The sequence below is a fragment of the Zalophus californianus genome, chromosome 3 (assembly GCF_009762305.2).
Source record: "Zalophus californianus isolate mZalCal1 chromosome 3, mZalCal1.pri.v2, whole genome shotgun sequence".
In the NCBI taxonomy this organism is placed as follows: Eukaryota; Metazoa; Chordata; class Mammalia; order Carnivora; family Otariidae; genus Zalophus; species Zalophus californianus.
The window spans coordinates 33230084-33246883 of NC_045597.1; the positions used below are offsets into that span (position 1 = coordinate 33230084).

General features: G+C 36.8%; 1 protein-coding gene across 7 annotated transcripts in view; it reads left to right on the top strand.

Annotated features, from left to right (window-relative positions):
• The window catches only part of KLF12 (Kruppel like factor 12), a 518537-nt gene that overhangs the window by 373635 nt on the left and 128102 nt on the right, over positions 1-16800 (top strand). For all 7 annotated transcript variants that reach the window (XM_027589983.2, XM_027589986.2, XM_027589987.2 and 4 more), the window contains one exon: positions 5067-5613. In XM_027589983.2, coding sequence (XP_027445784.1) covers positions 5067-5613 — 547 coding nt within the window. The remainder of the gene's footprint in view (positions 1-5066; positions 5614-16800) is intronic.

Sequence of the window (16800 nt, forward strand, 5' to 3'; positions counted from 1 at the left end):
TTTGGTAATTTTCACAACATTTAAAACTTTTCATTATTAAATTTGTTGTGGTGATCTGAGATCAGTGATCTTTGACGTTACTATTGTACTTGGTTTGGGGCACCGCAAATTGCACCCATATAGGACAGCATACTTAATCAGTAAATGTTGTGTGTGCTCTGACTCCTCCACCCATCAGCTGTCCCCCGTCTCTCTCCCTCTGCTTGGGCATCTCTATTCCCTGAGACACAACAATATTGGAATTAGGCCAGTTAGTAATCCTGTAGTGGCCTCTGCGTATCCAGGTGAAAGGAAGAGGCACATGTCTCTCACTGTCAATCCAGCGCTAGAAATGCGTCAGCTTAGTGAAGGAGGCTTGTCAAAAGCCACGACAGGTTGAAAGCTAGGCTTCTTGTACCAAACAGTTAGCCAAGTTGTGAATGCAAAGGAAACATTCTTGAAGGAAATTGAAAGTGTTAGCCAGTGAACACATGAATGGTAGGAAAGTGAAACAGCCTTATTGCTGATAGGGAGAAAGTTTTAGTGGTCTGGATAGAAGATCAAACCAGCCACAACATTCCCTTAAGCCAAAGCTTAATTCAGAGCAAGGCCCTAACTCTTGAATTCTCTGAAAACTGAAAGAGGTAAGGAAGCTACAGAAGAAAATTTGAAGCTAGGTTGGTTCACGAGGTGTAAGGAAAGAAGTCATCTCCAGAACATAAAAGCGTGAGGGAAACAGCAAACACTGATGGAGAGAAGCTGCAGCAATTCTCCAGAAGATCTGGCTCAGATCATTCATGAAGGTGGCTATACTAAACAACAGATTTTCAACATAGACAAACAATCTTCTCTTGGAAGAAGATGCTGTCTGGGACTTTCATAGGTGAAGAGAAGTCAGTGTCTGGCTTCAGAGGACAGGCTGATTCCAGTTAGAAGCTAAAGCAGCTGGTGACTCAAGTTGAAGCCTATGCCCATTGACCATTCCAAAAATCCTACAGCCCTTAAGAATTATGCTAAATCTACTCTGTGTTCCATAAATGGAACAACAAAGCCTGGATGACAGCACCTCTGTGTACAATACGGTTTCCTGAATCTTTTACGCCCACTGTTGAGACCTACTGGTCAGGAAAAAGATTCCTTTCACAATATGACTGCTCATTGGCAGTGCATCTGGTCACCCAAGAGCACTGATGGAGATGTGTAAAGAGATTAATGGTGTTTTTATCCCTACTAATACAGCATCCATTCTGCAGCCCATGAATCAAGGAGTCATTTCAACTTTCAAGTCTTATTATTTAAGAAATACAGTTTGCAAGGCTGCATCTGCCGTGGACAGCGATTCCTCTGATGGATCTAGGCTAAATAAATTGAAAACCTTCTGGAAAGGATTCACCATTCTAGTTGCCATTAACAGCATTCGTGATCCCTGGGAAGAAGCCAAAATATCAACATTCACAGGAGTTTGGAGGAAGTTGATTCCAACCGTCATGGATGACTTTGAGGGGCTCAAGACTTCAGTGGCAGAAGTAATTGCAGATGTGGTGGAAGTAGCAAGAGAACTAGAATTAGAAGTGAAGGTTAGCATTTTTTTTTAGCAATAAAGTATTTTTAAATTAAGGTATATACATTGTTTTTTTAGACATAATGGTAATGTACACTTGATAGACTACAGTTATTGTGTAAACATAACTTTTCTAAGCACTGGAAAGCCAAAAAATTCACTTGACATGCTCTATTACAACATTCACTTTATTGCCACAGTCTGGAGCTGAACCCACAATATGTCTGATGTACACCTGTAGGCCTTTTATTTAATTTCTAGCTGCTCCAAATACTTCTCACTTGGTGTTTTCCTCGGTCTCTCAGAGCTCTTGTTGTCGCTCTTGGCCATCTGCTATGTTCCTATCACCTCACTGCCGCTACGTATTGATGGATTCTTACCTCAGAACCAACGCATTTCAATTTTCACCTTTCTGAAAGTAAGGAGATGAATTCCAAATGATGATTTCAGAATCAAGTCTTTCAGGCCTTTTCTCTTTCCTAAAAGAAGGAGCAAAAGTATGCCATGGATGTTTTGAAACCATATTTAAGTAGTATTGCTAGCTTGCCACATACGTATGTGCAGCCTGAAGCTACAGGGTGGCTTTACCTGCCACATCCCCATAGGAGAGATACATATGGGCTGTGAGGATATGTTAGGTCAATACTGTAAACAGGTGAATGGTACAATAAAGATTTCGTTCTCGTTATACTGATAAGGCTTTGTTTGGGGACATATTGGCTGCATTCTACCTGCTACGTATGAAGAAGGAACCGACATGTGCCTCTGCAGTGGGGATCCTTATAACTTCATGCATAATGTGTCCAACGTTCCAAAGACGATGTGTGTAGTCCAAGGGTTGGGTTTATCTAATTTTTATAATCATTTTCTGTATTTTGGTTTAAGCTCATGTAAAAGCTAAGTAGTTCTCACATATTTGAAAATACCTAGGGACTCTTAATATTTGGTCCTCATTGCTTTCCTAGGATATGCAACAGAATTATAAGAGGAACACTCTTCTTCTGTTGTTATAAAACTGCTTAAGGAATAAATATTTTTCTTAGGGAGGGATTAAGCAGTTACCTACAAAAGGTGGACTCCTGTTCATAATCTAGAAAAGTTGAAGTCATTTACAAAGCTCAGTACACTTGATGTCTCAGAAGCCATCTCTACAAATAAGCTCCATATTTACCAGCTCTTGTATTGTCACAATCCATTAGTCTTTTGTTTACATTATGAAATGTTCCTACGGTGATGACTTACACCTCAGCCCTCGGTTTGTAAACCTATGTAGAAACCTTGTGTCTAACTAGATAGAATAATCGCTGTTTCCAAAATTAGAATTCTGGACGTACCTAATACAGTAAGAAGAGAGAAACTAATCAAGACTATATTTGAGGTCAAACAGTGTTTCATGACGTGCTTAATAACATATTCTATAATTTTAATGACAGACCATTTGGGATATTTTATAAAAGCAGCCTCGAGAAAGAATTTCTATGTGGGTATAACATACTAATAAGAAATATATTAGATTGTTCTAAAAAGAAATCAAATGAGGGGCACCTGGGTAGTTCAGTCATTAAGCGTCTGCCTTCAGCTCAGGTCATGATCCCAGAGTCCTGGGATTGAGCCTGGCATCGGGGTCCTTGCTCAGTGGGAGGTCTGTTTCTCCCTCTCCCACTCCCCCTGCTTGTGTTCCCTCTCTCCGTCAAATAAATAAATAAAATCTTTAAAAAAAAATAAGAAAGAAGAAAATAAATGATAATGCTGGGAATCAATTGAAATACTGTTCTAGTTAGAAAAGTAGATAATGCTAATAGCTTTTTCAAAAGTACCTCAGTTTATGGTGTTTGTGGGGTTTTTTGTTTCTTAAATATCTGAAAAGATTTAAAAAGTTATTTCTCAGTTTCAACACATAGAGCGAAATCTTGGCACGGAGAATTTCATGCAGTAGATATTTTGGATGGTTTATTTTTATATTTTCTAATTTTCTTCTTTTTTTGTGGGTAAGTAATCATCTTAGCTTAGAAACAAAAAAAATAAAACATCAACCCATTTTCCTTTTTAGTTGATCCGGTACCATTGTTGACCTGTTATCTTGTTGAATAGAATTCCCTTGTACTACTGCCTCTTGTACATTTTGAATGGAGCTATAATTTATATTCTACAAAGAAAGGTTTTAAGAAACATGTTTTCCTTGTGTATGCTCACATTTTAGGGGGAATAGCAAACCAAGATCTTTTATTAAACAAAGAATGAAATGAACTGATTTAATATAATTTTAGACATTGTTGTTCTGATACCATAATGAAGCTGAAAAAAAGTTTTTGGTCTTCGTGTAAAAGAACATCAGTGCCTATGTTAGCCTGGTGAAATTAGATATAACCAAAATAATCTGTCACAATCTAATTTTCTCTGTTAAGGCTAGCCTGACACATGCTAATAGAATTGTTAGGCCATTTTAGGCCTCGGAGGTGGGCATTCAATGAATACTTGTTGAATTTATGAATGAATAAGTGTAAGGATAAATTATATTCATGTCCAGTAATAAAATGTTGAGTCCGTTAGTCTGGGTAGAATCTTGGATTTATTATTGTTATTATTTAAAATTTGCTCATTAAAACTGAAAAGAATAAAAATGACCTTATACAAAATTATCTTTATGTTAAGTTAAATAAAATACTCATGAACAATTTAAAATTTCCAGAATAAGTTTTTTCTAAAATCATTATTTCCTAAAATGTTTGTTGTAGTCGTTGTGTACATTGTTTTGAGAAAAAAATATTATCACTAAGAGTTAAAACATAACTCAATTGTTAGAAAACATTTATATTTAATAATTTAGCAATTGTGCTCCTTTTCAGTGCTGGTCATGAGAATGGTGTGAGAGCTCTTGCACCGTATATGAAAGTTGAAATGTAGTGGGTTTTCCCAGTATTGTTGCTAGGTAATTTTATGCCTCCAGATTACGATAGTGTTGAGTAAGGGTTAGAACCATGAAATTGTAGAATTGTAGAGCTGGAAAGGATGTTTATCTGATCAGAATTCCCATCGCTTTATAACTGAGGAAAAATGAGACTCATAAATGCAGGATGGGTCAAGCCAACAACATGAATGCTTTTAATTAAAATATTATTTTAAATAAATAAGCTGGTGTATTTATACAGTTGTCAGTAGGTAATGCTTTGCATACTGCCCTTGTCTTTTAGAGATTTTATGTAAAACTGCTGTTCATTTTGGGCTTCTTGTGGCCTCTTTTCTCCTCCATGGAGCACTTGTTTCCCTGGATCTTAACAACTGTGGTGTCTCTCACAATAGGATGAAAATGTCTTTATAGCAGAGGCCTTGTTTTATACTGTTTTGTACTTTTGTACCTCAACTCTAATCATGATGACTGTCACAGGGCAGTTCTTCAAATATTTGGGGAATGAGTAGGGTCTCATAGCAATAAGAAAAATGAATAAGCACTCCAGTCATAAACCTTGCCATCTATTAAATATGTGATTAACAGAGATCAATATGTGTCCCCTTTTTCTCCCCACAGTCTCCAAACGTCCACAACTACCCCGATATGGAAGCTGTTCCCCTGTTGCTAAATAATGTGAAAGGGGAGCCCCCAGAGGACTCGTTATCTGTAGATCACTTCCAAACACAAACTGAGCCAGTGGACTTGTCAATCAACAAAGCCAGGACATCCCCCACAGCCGTTTCATCCTCCCCGGTTTCCATGACAGCATCCGCCTCCTCGCCTTCTTCAACTTCAACCTCTTCATCGTCTTCTAGTCGTCCAGCCTCCTCCCCAACTGTTATCACATCAGTATCTTCAGCATCTTCTTCGTCAACAGTATTAACTCCAGGGCCCCTTGTAGCCTCCGCCTCTGGTGTGGGAGGCCAGCAGTTTTTGCACATTATCCATCCTGTACCGCCTTCAAGTCCCATGAATTTACAGTCTAACAAACTGAGTCACGTTCACCGCATCCCTGTGGTGGTACAGTCGGTGCCTGTTGTCTACACAGCTGTGCGGTCACCTGGAAATGTGAACAACACTATCGTAGTGCCGCTTTTGGAAGATGGGAGAAGCCATGGCAAAGGTAAGGGACACAAGCGAAGCTTTGATTTATTTCAGCACTAGAGGCAACTATGCCTTTTTTCAGTGAGCTGCCCCTAAACCATATGCAAGCACACCACATCCAAAGAGATTCTGTGCACAACACAGACGTCAGCTGATCAACACGGTTCAGTACGAACCAACTGCGTGTTGGCATTGGTATTTCCTTCAGTGTTCTTTAGCCTATATTTTTACGTATCAAGTCGATTAATGTTAGAATTCAAATGTCTTCATTTGCAAAATAATGTTTACCTTCAAATGCTCAGATGGAAAGGATAATCTATATTTAGCATAACTGCTTCTAAGTTGAGTCGCCATTAAAGTAATTCTAAAGTTAGGTGTTTGACTACAAAAGCCTCATGTAGCTTGAGGTCTTAGTGTAAGTTATTGTCATTTTAAATAACAGTGTGACTCAGTATGTTGGAATATTTCAAAATGCAATATTAAAATTCCCTTCTAGGATCTAGAAGGCAGGAAAATACTTGGCTACGTAACACTATTTAATAATACCTGATTTTAAATAGTTGCCTATTTATATATGTTACCTGATTTTATAGAGGGCAGTTATGCAGTTGATCGTGAAGTTGCTCTCCTACCTCTAAGCTCTTATTTTTTTCCCCAATTTTTCCTACAAGGAATTAAAGTAGCATAATGCTGTCGATCTGTTCTTCCTTTATCATGAATCTACAAAATAAGCCACCCTTCTATAGAAATGTAAAATGCCCATCATCATTGACTCATTCCCTCTAAAACTAAACACATATGCGTGTATTTTGTCTTCAGGGCCAAGAAATGATGACTGTTTAAGACATACGTTGTATTATTTTTTCTTTGATACCGTATTACTACTGAGGCCCATCATTAAAATATGATTGATGAATGCATAAACATTGCTTCTCATAAAATACTAGTAAACATGGATTTTTATAGTTCTTCTATAAGGTAGGATTCAATGCGTAGAAATAACAGTTGATTGTGAAGTTAGAGAAATTTTTGCAAACAGACTCTACAAAATTGCATCCATCTTTGGCAAGTTACTGTTTTATCTGCATCAAGTTTCTTCATAGCACATGAAATGAATTTTACCTCCTCAGTATTACCAAGTGAAAATATCACATGATTCACAGCACTAAGAGATTTTTAGACTGCAGACTTGAGATGTAGCCATTCCGTGCTTAATGTGGAGACCTCTGTCTTTTGTGCTGTTTCAGGCAAAGGCCATTAACTAGTCCCACCACCATCTTAGTGAATAGGTACAAGAAAAAGAGGTATGAAGTAATCTCTTGGATTTTATTTTAGTTGAACCCCCTCTGATGATACTAACACTTCTGATTAAAAGGACCTAACCAATTTGAATAATAACATAACTGAAGGCCACATTAGGTATTTATTTTCTTTCGTAATTTAAAGATGTATTTACAAATTTTTTAAGAACTAGGAATTAACAAAGAGCAAAAGGGAACCTTGCATATTGCATTACTTTATATATGTGTGTATGTGTATACCGTAGAATCCAGTCCTTGTACCATACCCCTTAAGGGAAATACTGCTTTAATTGTGAAGATGATTGATGAAGATTTTAATGTTGTTCATGACTTTTTTTTTTTGTACAATTTTGATGTACTAATGAAGGAAACAAAATAGATATCTCTTTTATGGGAGAGGTTATTTTTACTTAAGGTGATTGCTATAGAAAGTGTATTGCCAAAATTTAATTTTCTGGAAACTGTATCTCTGCAGAAGAACTTTGTTCGACCCATGCTATAATTTGCTCTCAAGTGTATTTGTTAGTTTCATGCCGTGTTTTTTTACTCAGCAGTTTTCTCATGCCAAGAATAAAAAGTGATATAATCATAAATCCCCTGGATTGTGATATGGACATTAGGAGCATGAGATTCAGGATCAGGAATCTAGACTTAGCCCCCTAACTTACAGCTTTGGACTGGGAAGTGCTCTTCAAAGATTAAATGGGGATAATAACATGATCTATCTTTGAAGATTATTGAGGAGATTAAGTAAGAGCTTAATGTCTAGGTTAATCAACTATCAACAAAATGTTTGCAATTATTTATTATTATTTACCTCCACCCTGAAATACTCAAAGCAGTAATGTTCAGAAATTTTTTCTCTGTCGTATAAAAACAAAGTTGGAAGGAAAAAAAATACCAAATTTACAAATGAAAAACTGCTCCCAAGAAATTAGTATAGAAATGCATCTGTAACTTGTTACTACAAGTTATAAGGTTTGAGCGTGTACTATGAGAAATTATCTGGAAACATCCCATATTTTCTATTTTTATTAGTTTGTATTATGTTTTTATAATCACCATATTATACAAATAGTGCTATAGCATTTTATAAGCATTTTTTTAATTGTTTAACTGACTAATTAGATTATGGTAAAAGTGTCTAGTGGAGGAGGCCTGCCTACCTCACAGAATGAATAAAAGAAAGGGCATTTCAGTAATTCTTCAGGCCTTTATTTTGCACATATGCAGCTGGGCACTGGGCCAACGATGAAATGGCTAAGTGATAAAGGGAGCCCCTATTCCATTCCATTGTAGGACTTGTATATCTGGTATGGATAAGCAAAAGAAAATATGATAGGGGAATTGGATTTTCAAAATGCTAATAATAAAATTACAAAACTAACTCCTACAAATGCAGATGATTGTACCGGCTAGTTATTTTTAAAGTTGTTATAACACATCTGGTCTCTGGTAGAGAAATCGTTTACCTTATCTATCATGTTACACAAAGACCTGTGAATGTACCCATTCATGCTTTAAGATGACGTATCATGTGAATTGAGTCATTTGTCCATTCAAGTATTTATTGAGCATCTGTCATGTAGTAAATATTTTATTGGTCCAAGGATACAGTGTTGAACAAAACAGATGCTGTTTCTATCTCAGGGTGCTTATAGTCTACTGGGAAGTATTGACATTAAACAAACAAACAAAAAATCATATAATTAACTGATAATTATGGACATTCTGTGCTTAAGTTGGATTAAAATGTAGACGACTCATGGATTTGCCCAGGGGAGAGAGTTTAATTATAATTGCAATTGGAGAAAGTTGTATTTGATAAAAGTATTTTCACAGTGGGTATTATATATGGTTAGAAATGTTTCCACTGTGATGCTCAGAGGGGGTGGTTAGGGTTTGGGGATGCGGTAGGGTGAAATGTTCACATGAATATGCTTGACTAACAACAGAAGCATGTGAGAAAGCTTTCCATTGAGGATAGAAACTCAGCCCATCCAAGTATTTAAAGAATATTGGTCTAAAGGAATGACACGTTGTTAGCTAGCTCTGTGCACTGACGTATCTCACTTCAGCCTTGAACATGATATGTGATCTGAAGAAAACAGATACTCTGGAAGGTATAGCAAACAAACACAATTTAGGCTAGACCTCCGAAGAGGGAGGATGTCAGAGACGGTCTCCCAGGGAAGACATTTTCCCTCTTGATTCCAAAAAGACAAAGTGGCAGTTAGCCTCCAAAGCGGTTGTGCTGAGAAATGGGAGCTCTCTATGTAGAGGGAAGAACAGCCAACAGACTGATCTGGCCCGAGTTTTGTTACTATGTAATCTGAGACACATTATTTGTAAACAAGACCCTAAAGGGATTATTTGACCTTGTAAAGGAGTTTCAGTCCAGCCTGGGGAAGTTTTTGGTAGACTTCCCAGGAGATTTTCATTAGTTTTTACAGATACTTATTAGCAGAAAAGCGTAAGGGTCATAACAAATCCAAGCAAAGTTGTTCGTGGTTTGTAATTGCCTGGATGAAGGCAAGTTTTGGAATGTCCCCTCCCTCTCTCCCTCCGTCCCTCCCATCCTTCCTTCCCTCCTTCCTGTGGGCATACTATATGCCAAGTACAATTCAAGGTTCCAAGATGAGCAAGTGCCTACTGTAATGGGCCTTGTTTTCTAATGTAAGAGGCAAACAATTTATGTCAGATGGGGTAAGAGTGATGAAGAAAAATAAGCCATGATAAGGGGATGGGAAGACAAAGGAGAGGAGTGCAATTTTAGGTACAATCTGGCCTACCTGAAATGTAAGGTATGATAATATACTGATACGGTATATGATATACATATGGATAAGCAAAAGAAAACATGATAGGGGCGTTGGATTTTCAAAATACTAATAATAATATTGCAAAACCATAGACCAGTATGATAATAATACCTGGGGAAGACTTTTACAGAAAGAGAGAACTGAAAGTTCACAGACCCTGAGGAATGAAGGGTGCATGGCTGGTGTGAGGAAGAACTACAAGGCAGCTGGTGGAACAGGAGGGGAGTGAGCAATGGAAGAGCAGTGGATACGAGACCAGAGGGCTGAATAGGGCCCAATCATGTATGGCCTCAAAGAACGTGGGTCGGTTCCTTAGTTTTTTCCAAAATATGGTGGAAGGCCACTGGAACTAGACCTGTGAGCAGGAAAGTGACATGACTACCTTTTACATTCTTCCCTTTTGCAAGAATCACTGAATCACTGCTTAATGAGGACTGAGAATTGGGTATCTGGCAAGGGTGCAGTTCACTGGTGACACTGACTGTGTCAGTGGAGTGGTGGGGACCAAGGACTGACTGAAGTGAGTTCGCATTCAGATGGGAGGTGAGGAGGGGAAGACTGAAAGTCTGGGCCGCTCTTTGGAATAGCTCTGCAGGAAAGAGTTGTAGTAGAGAAATGGATAGTGGGAGAGCCTCTTAGGCTCTCAAGGGAAGGATTTAAAAAGAGGGAGGTATTATAGCCCATTTGTATGATATCAAGAATAATCCAATAGAGAGTTGAAATGGGTAATTCTAGAGAGGGAAGAACTAGAGAAGCAAAGTCTTTAAATGCATGTTAGTTGCTTATATTATACTGTGAAAGTAACCTACATCTTGCAGTAATTTATCTGAATTCTAAAGTCAGCTTAGTAGATTGACAAAATTTTTAGGAAAAAAAAGATACATGATGGAAAGTGAAAGGAAATACAAAATAAGCAGATAATCATCTGGGGTTGATAATGAAAAGCAAGCAAACAAATGAAAGTTCAATAAAATTTGGATCCATTGGGAGTTATAAAAATGATACCAGAATTAACATAAGATCAAACATTTCTTGTTCATCACCTAGTGGAAGGTATAGAATAATTCAAAACAAAGTAAACGCAAAATACTTTGCATTTGTTGTTTAAAACTATTTTTTTGTATCTGAGTATTAATGAATGTTACATTTTAGAAATTCAAAATACTTAAAGAGCAATGCCATAACCAGTCTGTGAAAATCCAGCTGATGAGCTAGGAAAAAAAAAATGGACTTATCTCCTCCCTCCCATACCTGAGCTGCTCCTTCCTCCACATAGCTGAGGGAACAGGTAATAGCATCTTGATGCCGAGGAATGAGGCTCGAGCAAGGGTGTGATTGATCAGTGGCTTTGGAATAATCAGAACTGAAAAAGCCTGGGGCAGCAAGGGAGGGGGGATTTCCTTGACCACTATGCCATTCTTCTGTCCATGTGACCATCATAAAATAGATGGCCTAGAGGGCCAGAGTTCAGCTCCAGTTTCCTATACAGCCGCATTTTCTTCCATAACAATGCACCCAGCAGCCTGGTCTATCAGAATTGTGTAAAACATATTTATTGCATTAAGACTCTTTATTGTAATGATGTCATACTTGAAAAACAACTCCTTATGGGTTATGAGTGCATTATTTTGGACTTAAAACAATTATGCTTGTTAAATATTTGAGTAGAAAGTACTTTTTTTCCCCAAGATATCTGACTAGAGCATGTTGATGCTGCTGTGAAGAAACCAGCCCCATGTGGGCATGTAATTCCTTTGGTCATCTTTTTTAAGAGTGTTGTGGGTTTTTTTTTTTTTTTATTATATTTAGATGAAGTGAAGAATCCTCCAAAAATATATCTTATTTTCATAGCACTCATTCAGGAGTTTCAAAGGGATGTGGTCGTGGGCAAATTTGAAATACTCACACCCCATTTTCTTCGCTACAGGCTGTTGCTTTTCTCAGCAGCCAACAGGAAGAAGCCACAAGTGTATTTTTAGTCCTGTGCCATTTCTATTTGTGAAAGGAAATATGGTCCTTGCAGTGATTGCTGCAGAGCTGGTTGGAGACTCTAGCTCTGGTTCGTCCTGACCGTTGAGCATGGCTATAGTTTTGCTCGCGTGAAACTCCCCATTTCAGATCTCTTCTTCATCCATTGTCTTCTGTCTGCTCTCTCACTTGTTGATGTTAAGGACGCCTTCTTTCAGGTGATGTTCCTTCTGTCACGGACTCGCTTCCTCTGTCTACCTTACACGTGCCTGTCCTCTTTTAGTTCACCACTCACTGGAGTCCTGGTATCCTCTGTCCATATGACCGGAATAGTCCAGGCAGCTGTGCCCTATGCTCACGTGTATGGTTGTCTTTGCTTCTTGAGTGATTGAACTACTACAGCTTCCTTTGGTAAATTTATTCTTCGACTTATGCTTGATTTTGAGAACTTCCAGATATAGATGATATTTTAGGCCTCCATTTGTTTTTTATTGACAAACCATTTCATTATGTTCTTTCATTATTTTTTTTAATGCCTTTTGGGAAGTGGGACTGGAGTGTTGCTGACTTTCGGTTTACTCTTCTTAAATACAGACTTGATAGGACTTGAGTGTTTCAGTACTATCATCATAAAGCAAAGGCAGGAACTTGTTAAAGAGTGAGAAAGCCAGTCAGCTAATATTAATGAAAAATTGAGTTTTAAATAGGAGTTCAGAATATTTTATAGAGATACATGGGTCATTTGTTGTTCGTGTTTACCTGATTTGCAACATGGAGTAGAAATTTATTGGTATCTTCTCTCTTCTGGGCAAGCATAAGAGGTTGAATAGCTTCCTCCAGAAAACTGGCTTCTTAGGTTCTTGTTCATCTGAAATACCTTCAATCTGTTAATTTCTCTGCTTCATCTGGCATAGACTGGTTTAGTTCTAAGATCTGATGATAATAACCGGCTCAGAGAGGAGACAGAAATTACCTGTATTGTGCTAAGAGAATTAGCAGAAAAGAGAAAATTCTAGGTAAGCTCCTTGTAAACTGTAAAATGTCAAAGAGTGAGTTTGATTGGCTTTTTCCCCACACAGATAAATATTAAATAAAAGCACAAAGCACAAAAGAAGAGAAAAAGGAGAAAGTAAGGACAGTAGATGGAATCCACATTGAGAGAGAGGTGATACTTCACTCAGAGGTTACTCCTATCACTTAAGGAGGTGAAGCTCTAGAGAAAAATCTATGAGTTAGAGAAAGTAGTTAAAGCAAGAATTTAACAAAATGGTCTGTGTTTCATTCTGCTGTAAATTGTCAGCCATCACACCATTTTAACTTATTGGAAAAGTTCCTCCTATAATAAAAAGATTGAATTTATGTTTAAAAATTTAAATATGTGATATTTTACTAATATTCTGATGTAGTTACTACATTCATTTTTCACCACACCTGAGAAGTGTCTCAGGTGACATCTAATATATTGAACATTACATATTGGATTTTTGAAATATAAAACCTTTCATTTCCTTTGTTTCATTTTTGAAAAACAAATTTTTTCTTTCCTGAAAAATACAAAGTTACCGTATATAATAAATATAAAAATATAGTTCTTGCTTAAATATAAAGCTTCCAATTTCACATAGTACAGGTGCTATTATGCCACAAGGATATTCCTACTTTACCAATTAGATTGCAGGTAGTTATAGAATCATTTTGATGATATTTGTATGTATACACTCATTGCAAGAGACCTTCAGCAATCTATGTGTATCTAAATATATCTGCATATCAAATGAGCATTTTATCCAATGACTCTTAAAACTTATAGGAACAAATGAAAGAAGGAAGACTATAAGATCCAAGAGGGAAACTTAGTCTTAGAATCATTGCTAGCACTATTTTAAATTAGCCTCTTAATTATTTACAACTCTGGCTGTGCTTTCTGTTCCCTATTTGTTCTTATTCCCTTAATTCCTTTTCTATTGCAAACTATAGAACTGTTTTCTCAGCTCTTTGTCTTTGCCTGTTTTCCATTGTTAATGGAGAATCTGATTAACTGGTATTCTACTTTGTGTTCTTTAGAAAAGAACAAGTTGATAGTTGTCCATCTAATAAATAAAAGAAAAGCTACCAATTTACAGAGTAACAATCATATACTCAAGTTTTTTAAATCATAGTTTATATGGAGGAAAGGCTACCCTGATCATTGGCCAGTTGTATGTGTTTTTCATGGCTGGGTGGCTCCACCATCTTTTTTCTTCTATCTATTAATTCATTTATTCAACAGATGTTTATTGAACTGATCATATGGCCAAGAATATCCCCTGCTCCCAGCTATGGAGATTTTTAAAATAAAACTCCCTTTAAAAGCTAGCTTTAGTTTACAACACAATGAAACAATATTGTTCATACTGTGGGATTTTTTCCTGTTGAATCTTGAAATTGATTGGGTAGCTCATAATGGTCAGTTTTAAAGAAACAATGGAGGCTTTTTCTGAGTATAGCACCCAAATAAGTATTACATCGTGAAACTTTTGTTTGGTAACCTATTTATTTACATACATCAAATGTGGTACTGAGAGAGAGAGAGAGAGTGAGTGTGTGTGTGTGTGTGTGTGTGTGTGTGTGTGTGTGTGTGTGTGTGTGTATACACCAAGTCATGTTGAAATACGCATTTCTTTGCTGTGGTGCCTGTCTAGAAAACTTGAAAAAGACTACATTGGAGTTCTCACCTTTGTCTTAGCCCCTTCCATCTTCTCCTTCCTGCACCTCCCTCTCAAAGTATCTGCCTTGGCACCACAGTTTTTCTCTGCCTTCTCACTCTTCACCTTCCTTCCATTTGCTTATCTTCTCCCCTCTCCTGGCTGTCCTTCTCTATCTCCCTACACCCCTCACCATTTTACCTATTTTTGACTCGATTCCTTTTTCTCTTCCGTATCTCACCAAATCACCTATCCTAGAGCTAATACAGTATTATGGAACTAAGCCACTTGTGTTGAAAAATGACAGTCTTTGTACTGCCATCTAGTGGTAGAATTTTAAAGCAATGCAAGAGTCTGTAGTCTAGTTACTGTGATGGCTCCCAGATTTTCCCAGCTAAGTTCAGGGTTGTAAGGGAGTACAATGAATATGCCCTTTTTAAGTAAAACTTGAACCTAAATTTGAAATATGACTTACCTGCTTCATTTATAGAGCTCTAGTATGTGAAATTTTTTTTTTTTTTTTTTTTTGGAAAAGACTATATTTAACTTGGAGCAGAAAAGAAAAAGTGTAGCTCCTACTACTCACTTGTCCCACTTTCCATCTTGTATATTTGTGTGTGACTTCTGTTTAGTAGAAATAAAACATTACTTTCTGTGTATCTGTGCTTAGTTTTTTTTTAAAAACTATGGTTTATGTTTGTTGGATAAATGGAAACATATGCCAACTTGTGTGCTAGCTAACAAGTTTTGCTGAATGTCATAGAGAAAAAATAAAAGGTAAAGGGAGAGTTATTCTCCATACAGCAAGAACTCAGAAAGACAGAAAATAGGAGAATTTGGTGAAACTGGAATAACTTGGAGAATTCATCAGAGGAACTACCTCCTTAGTTAGCTAGGGGCTTAGGAGAAAAAGGTTCAGTAGAAACGGGAGAATTAGAAAGAGAATCTCATGATATATGGGTTTCTCAGTTTCCTGGGGGAAAGAAAGACTTAGTGGGAGAGTAAGCTGCTCTGTTGACAAAAACTGTGGTGGTTTATATGTGTTATATATGTTTATATAAACATACATTTGTGTATGTGGTATACATTGTTCTAAATCTTCACTCCTAAATTAAAATATATTGGGGTCTCCCAAAATCCATGTAACCTTCCGTAGCTAATGTTTCCCCAAACCAATGCATCGTGCCTGATACTAGTTAATGCTCAATAAATATTTATTGACTGAAGATATGAATAAATTAATTAATGTAGTCTGGTATAGATACAATGTTTCATATGAGATGCTTAGTAATTCTGTGACAGTGTTGGTCTATAGACCTAAACCCTTACCGTAAAAGCATCTTTCTCTTACACGGTAAAGGAGAGGAAACAACATAAAATGATAACCAACAAGGCTCCTCATATCCTCAGTCTGGCTCCTGACACTTTCCACCCCAGTCTGTTGCCATTCTACTAAATACAAATACGTCTCACGTCCCAGCTACAGTTTCCATGGCTTTTCATGATAACTATTCTGCCTTTACCCATACACTTTCCTTTTCCTGGAAGACCCTTTCTTTCTCTGGCAAAAGACCTGGCAAAAAAAAAAAAAAAAAACAAAAAAAAAACGACAAACTCTTTTTTTCTAGAAAGGGACATACTATATTATAAGGCAACTTATTTCATGTATATATGTGCGTGTGTGTGTTTATATATATAGGCTCAATATATTTGGTTCAACATGTGATATATAATATAAAATATAATTATAATATCTATATCATTCATTGCTTTATTACCTTATCCAGTGTCTAGTACACAATGAACACTAAGTGTCTGCAGAATGAATGAAAACCATTCCTAAAGCTGTTACTATTTTATGTCATTGGGCCTTCTGTAATTCCCTGGCATTCTTGTGTACATTGTTTCTAAGGTTGTTTTATTTCATAGTACTTAATGTTAAGGAATGATATTTGGTGGTACATTATAGATGCTTGCTATGATTTAGATTTTAATAGTTTCTGGAGTTGGACCCCTGTGGGTGAAAAGTATTCTTACGACTTTGAAATGGTCTTAATGAAAAGATATTGATAATGCCGTGTGAAAATTATAGTCCTTATTTATTCTTTTACCCTCAGGTAAAATATTTTACTTGTGAAACTAGGATAAATAATGGCTTTGATTGGATTCAGGCAATTAATAGAGTCTGCTATAGGTTTCTTATGTAACAGTAACACCAATTTCATTTCCTAGTCAGGATGAAACAATTATACCTCCTACCCCACTGCAGTTAACTGCATCAGCATCATAGTACCATAAAATCTCAATAAAATCTGAAAACTGTGGAGTATGGATAATCCCACTATAAATTGTAATAAAAATTACCCCTCCAGACTCTATATTCTCTCCATTAAGTTCATAGACACTGTCTCTTTGTCCATAAAGTTTTATG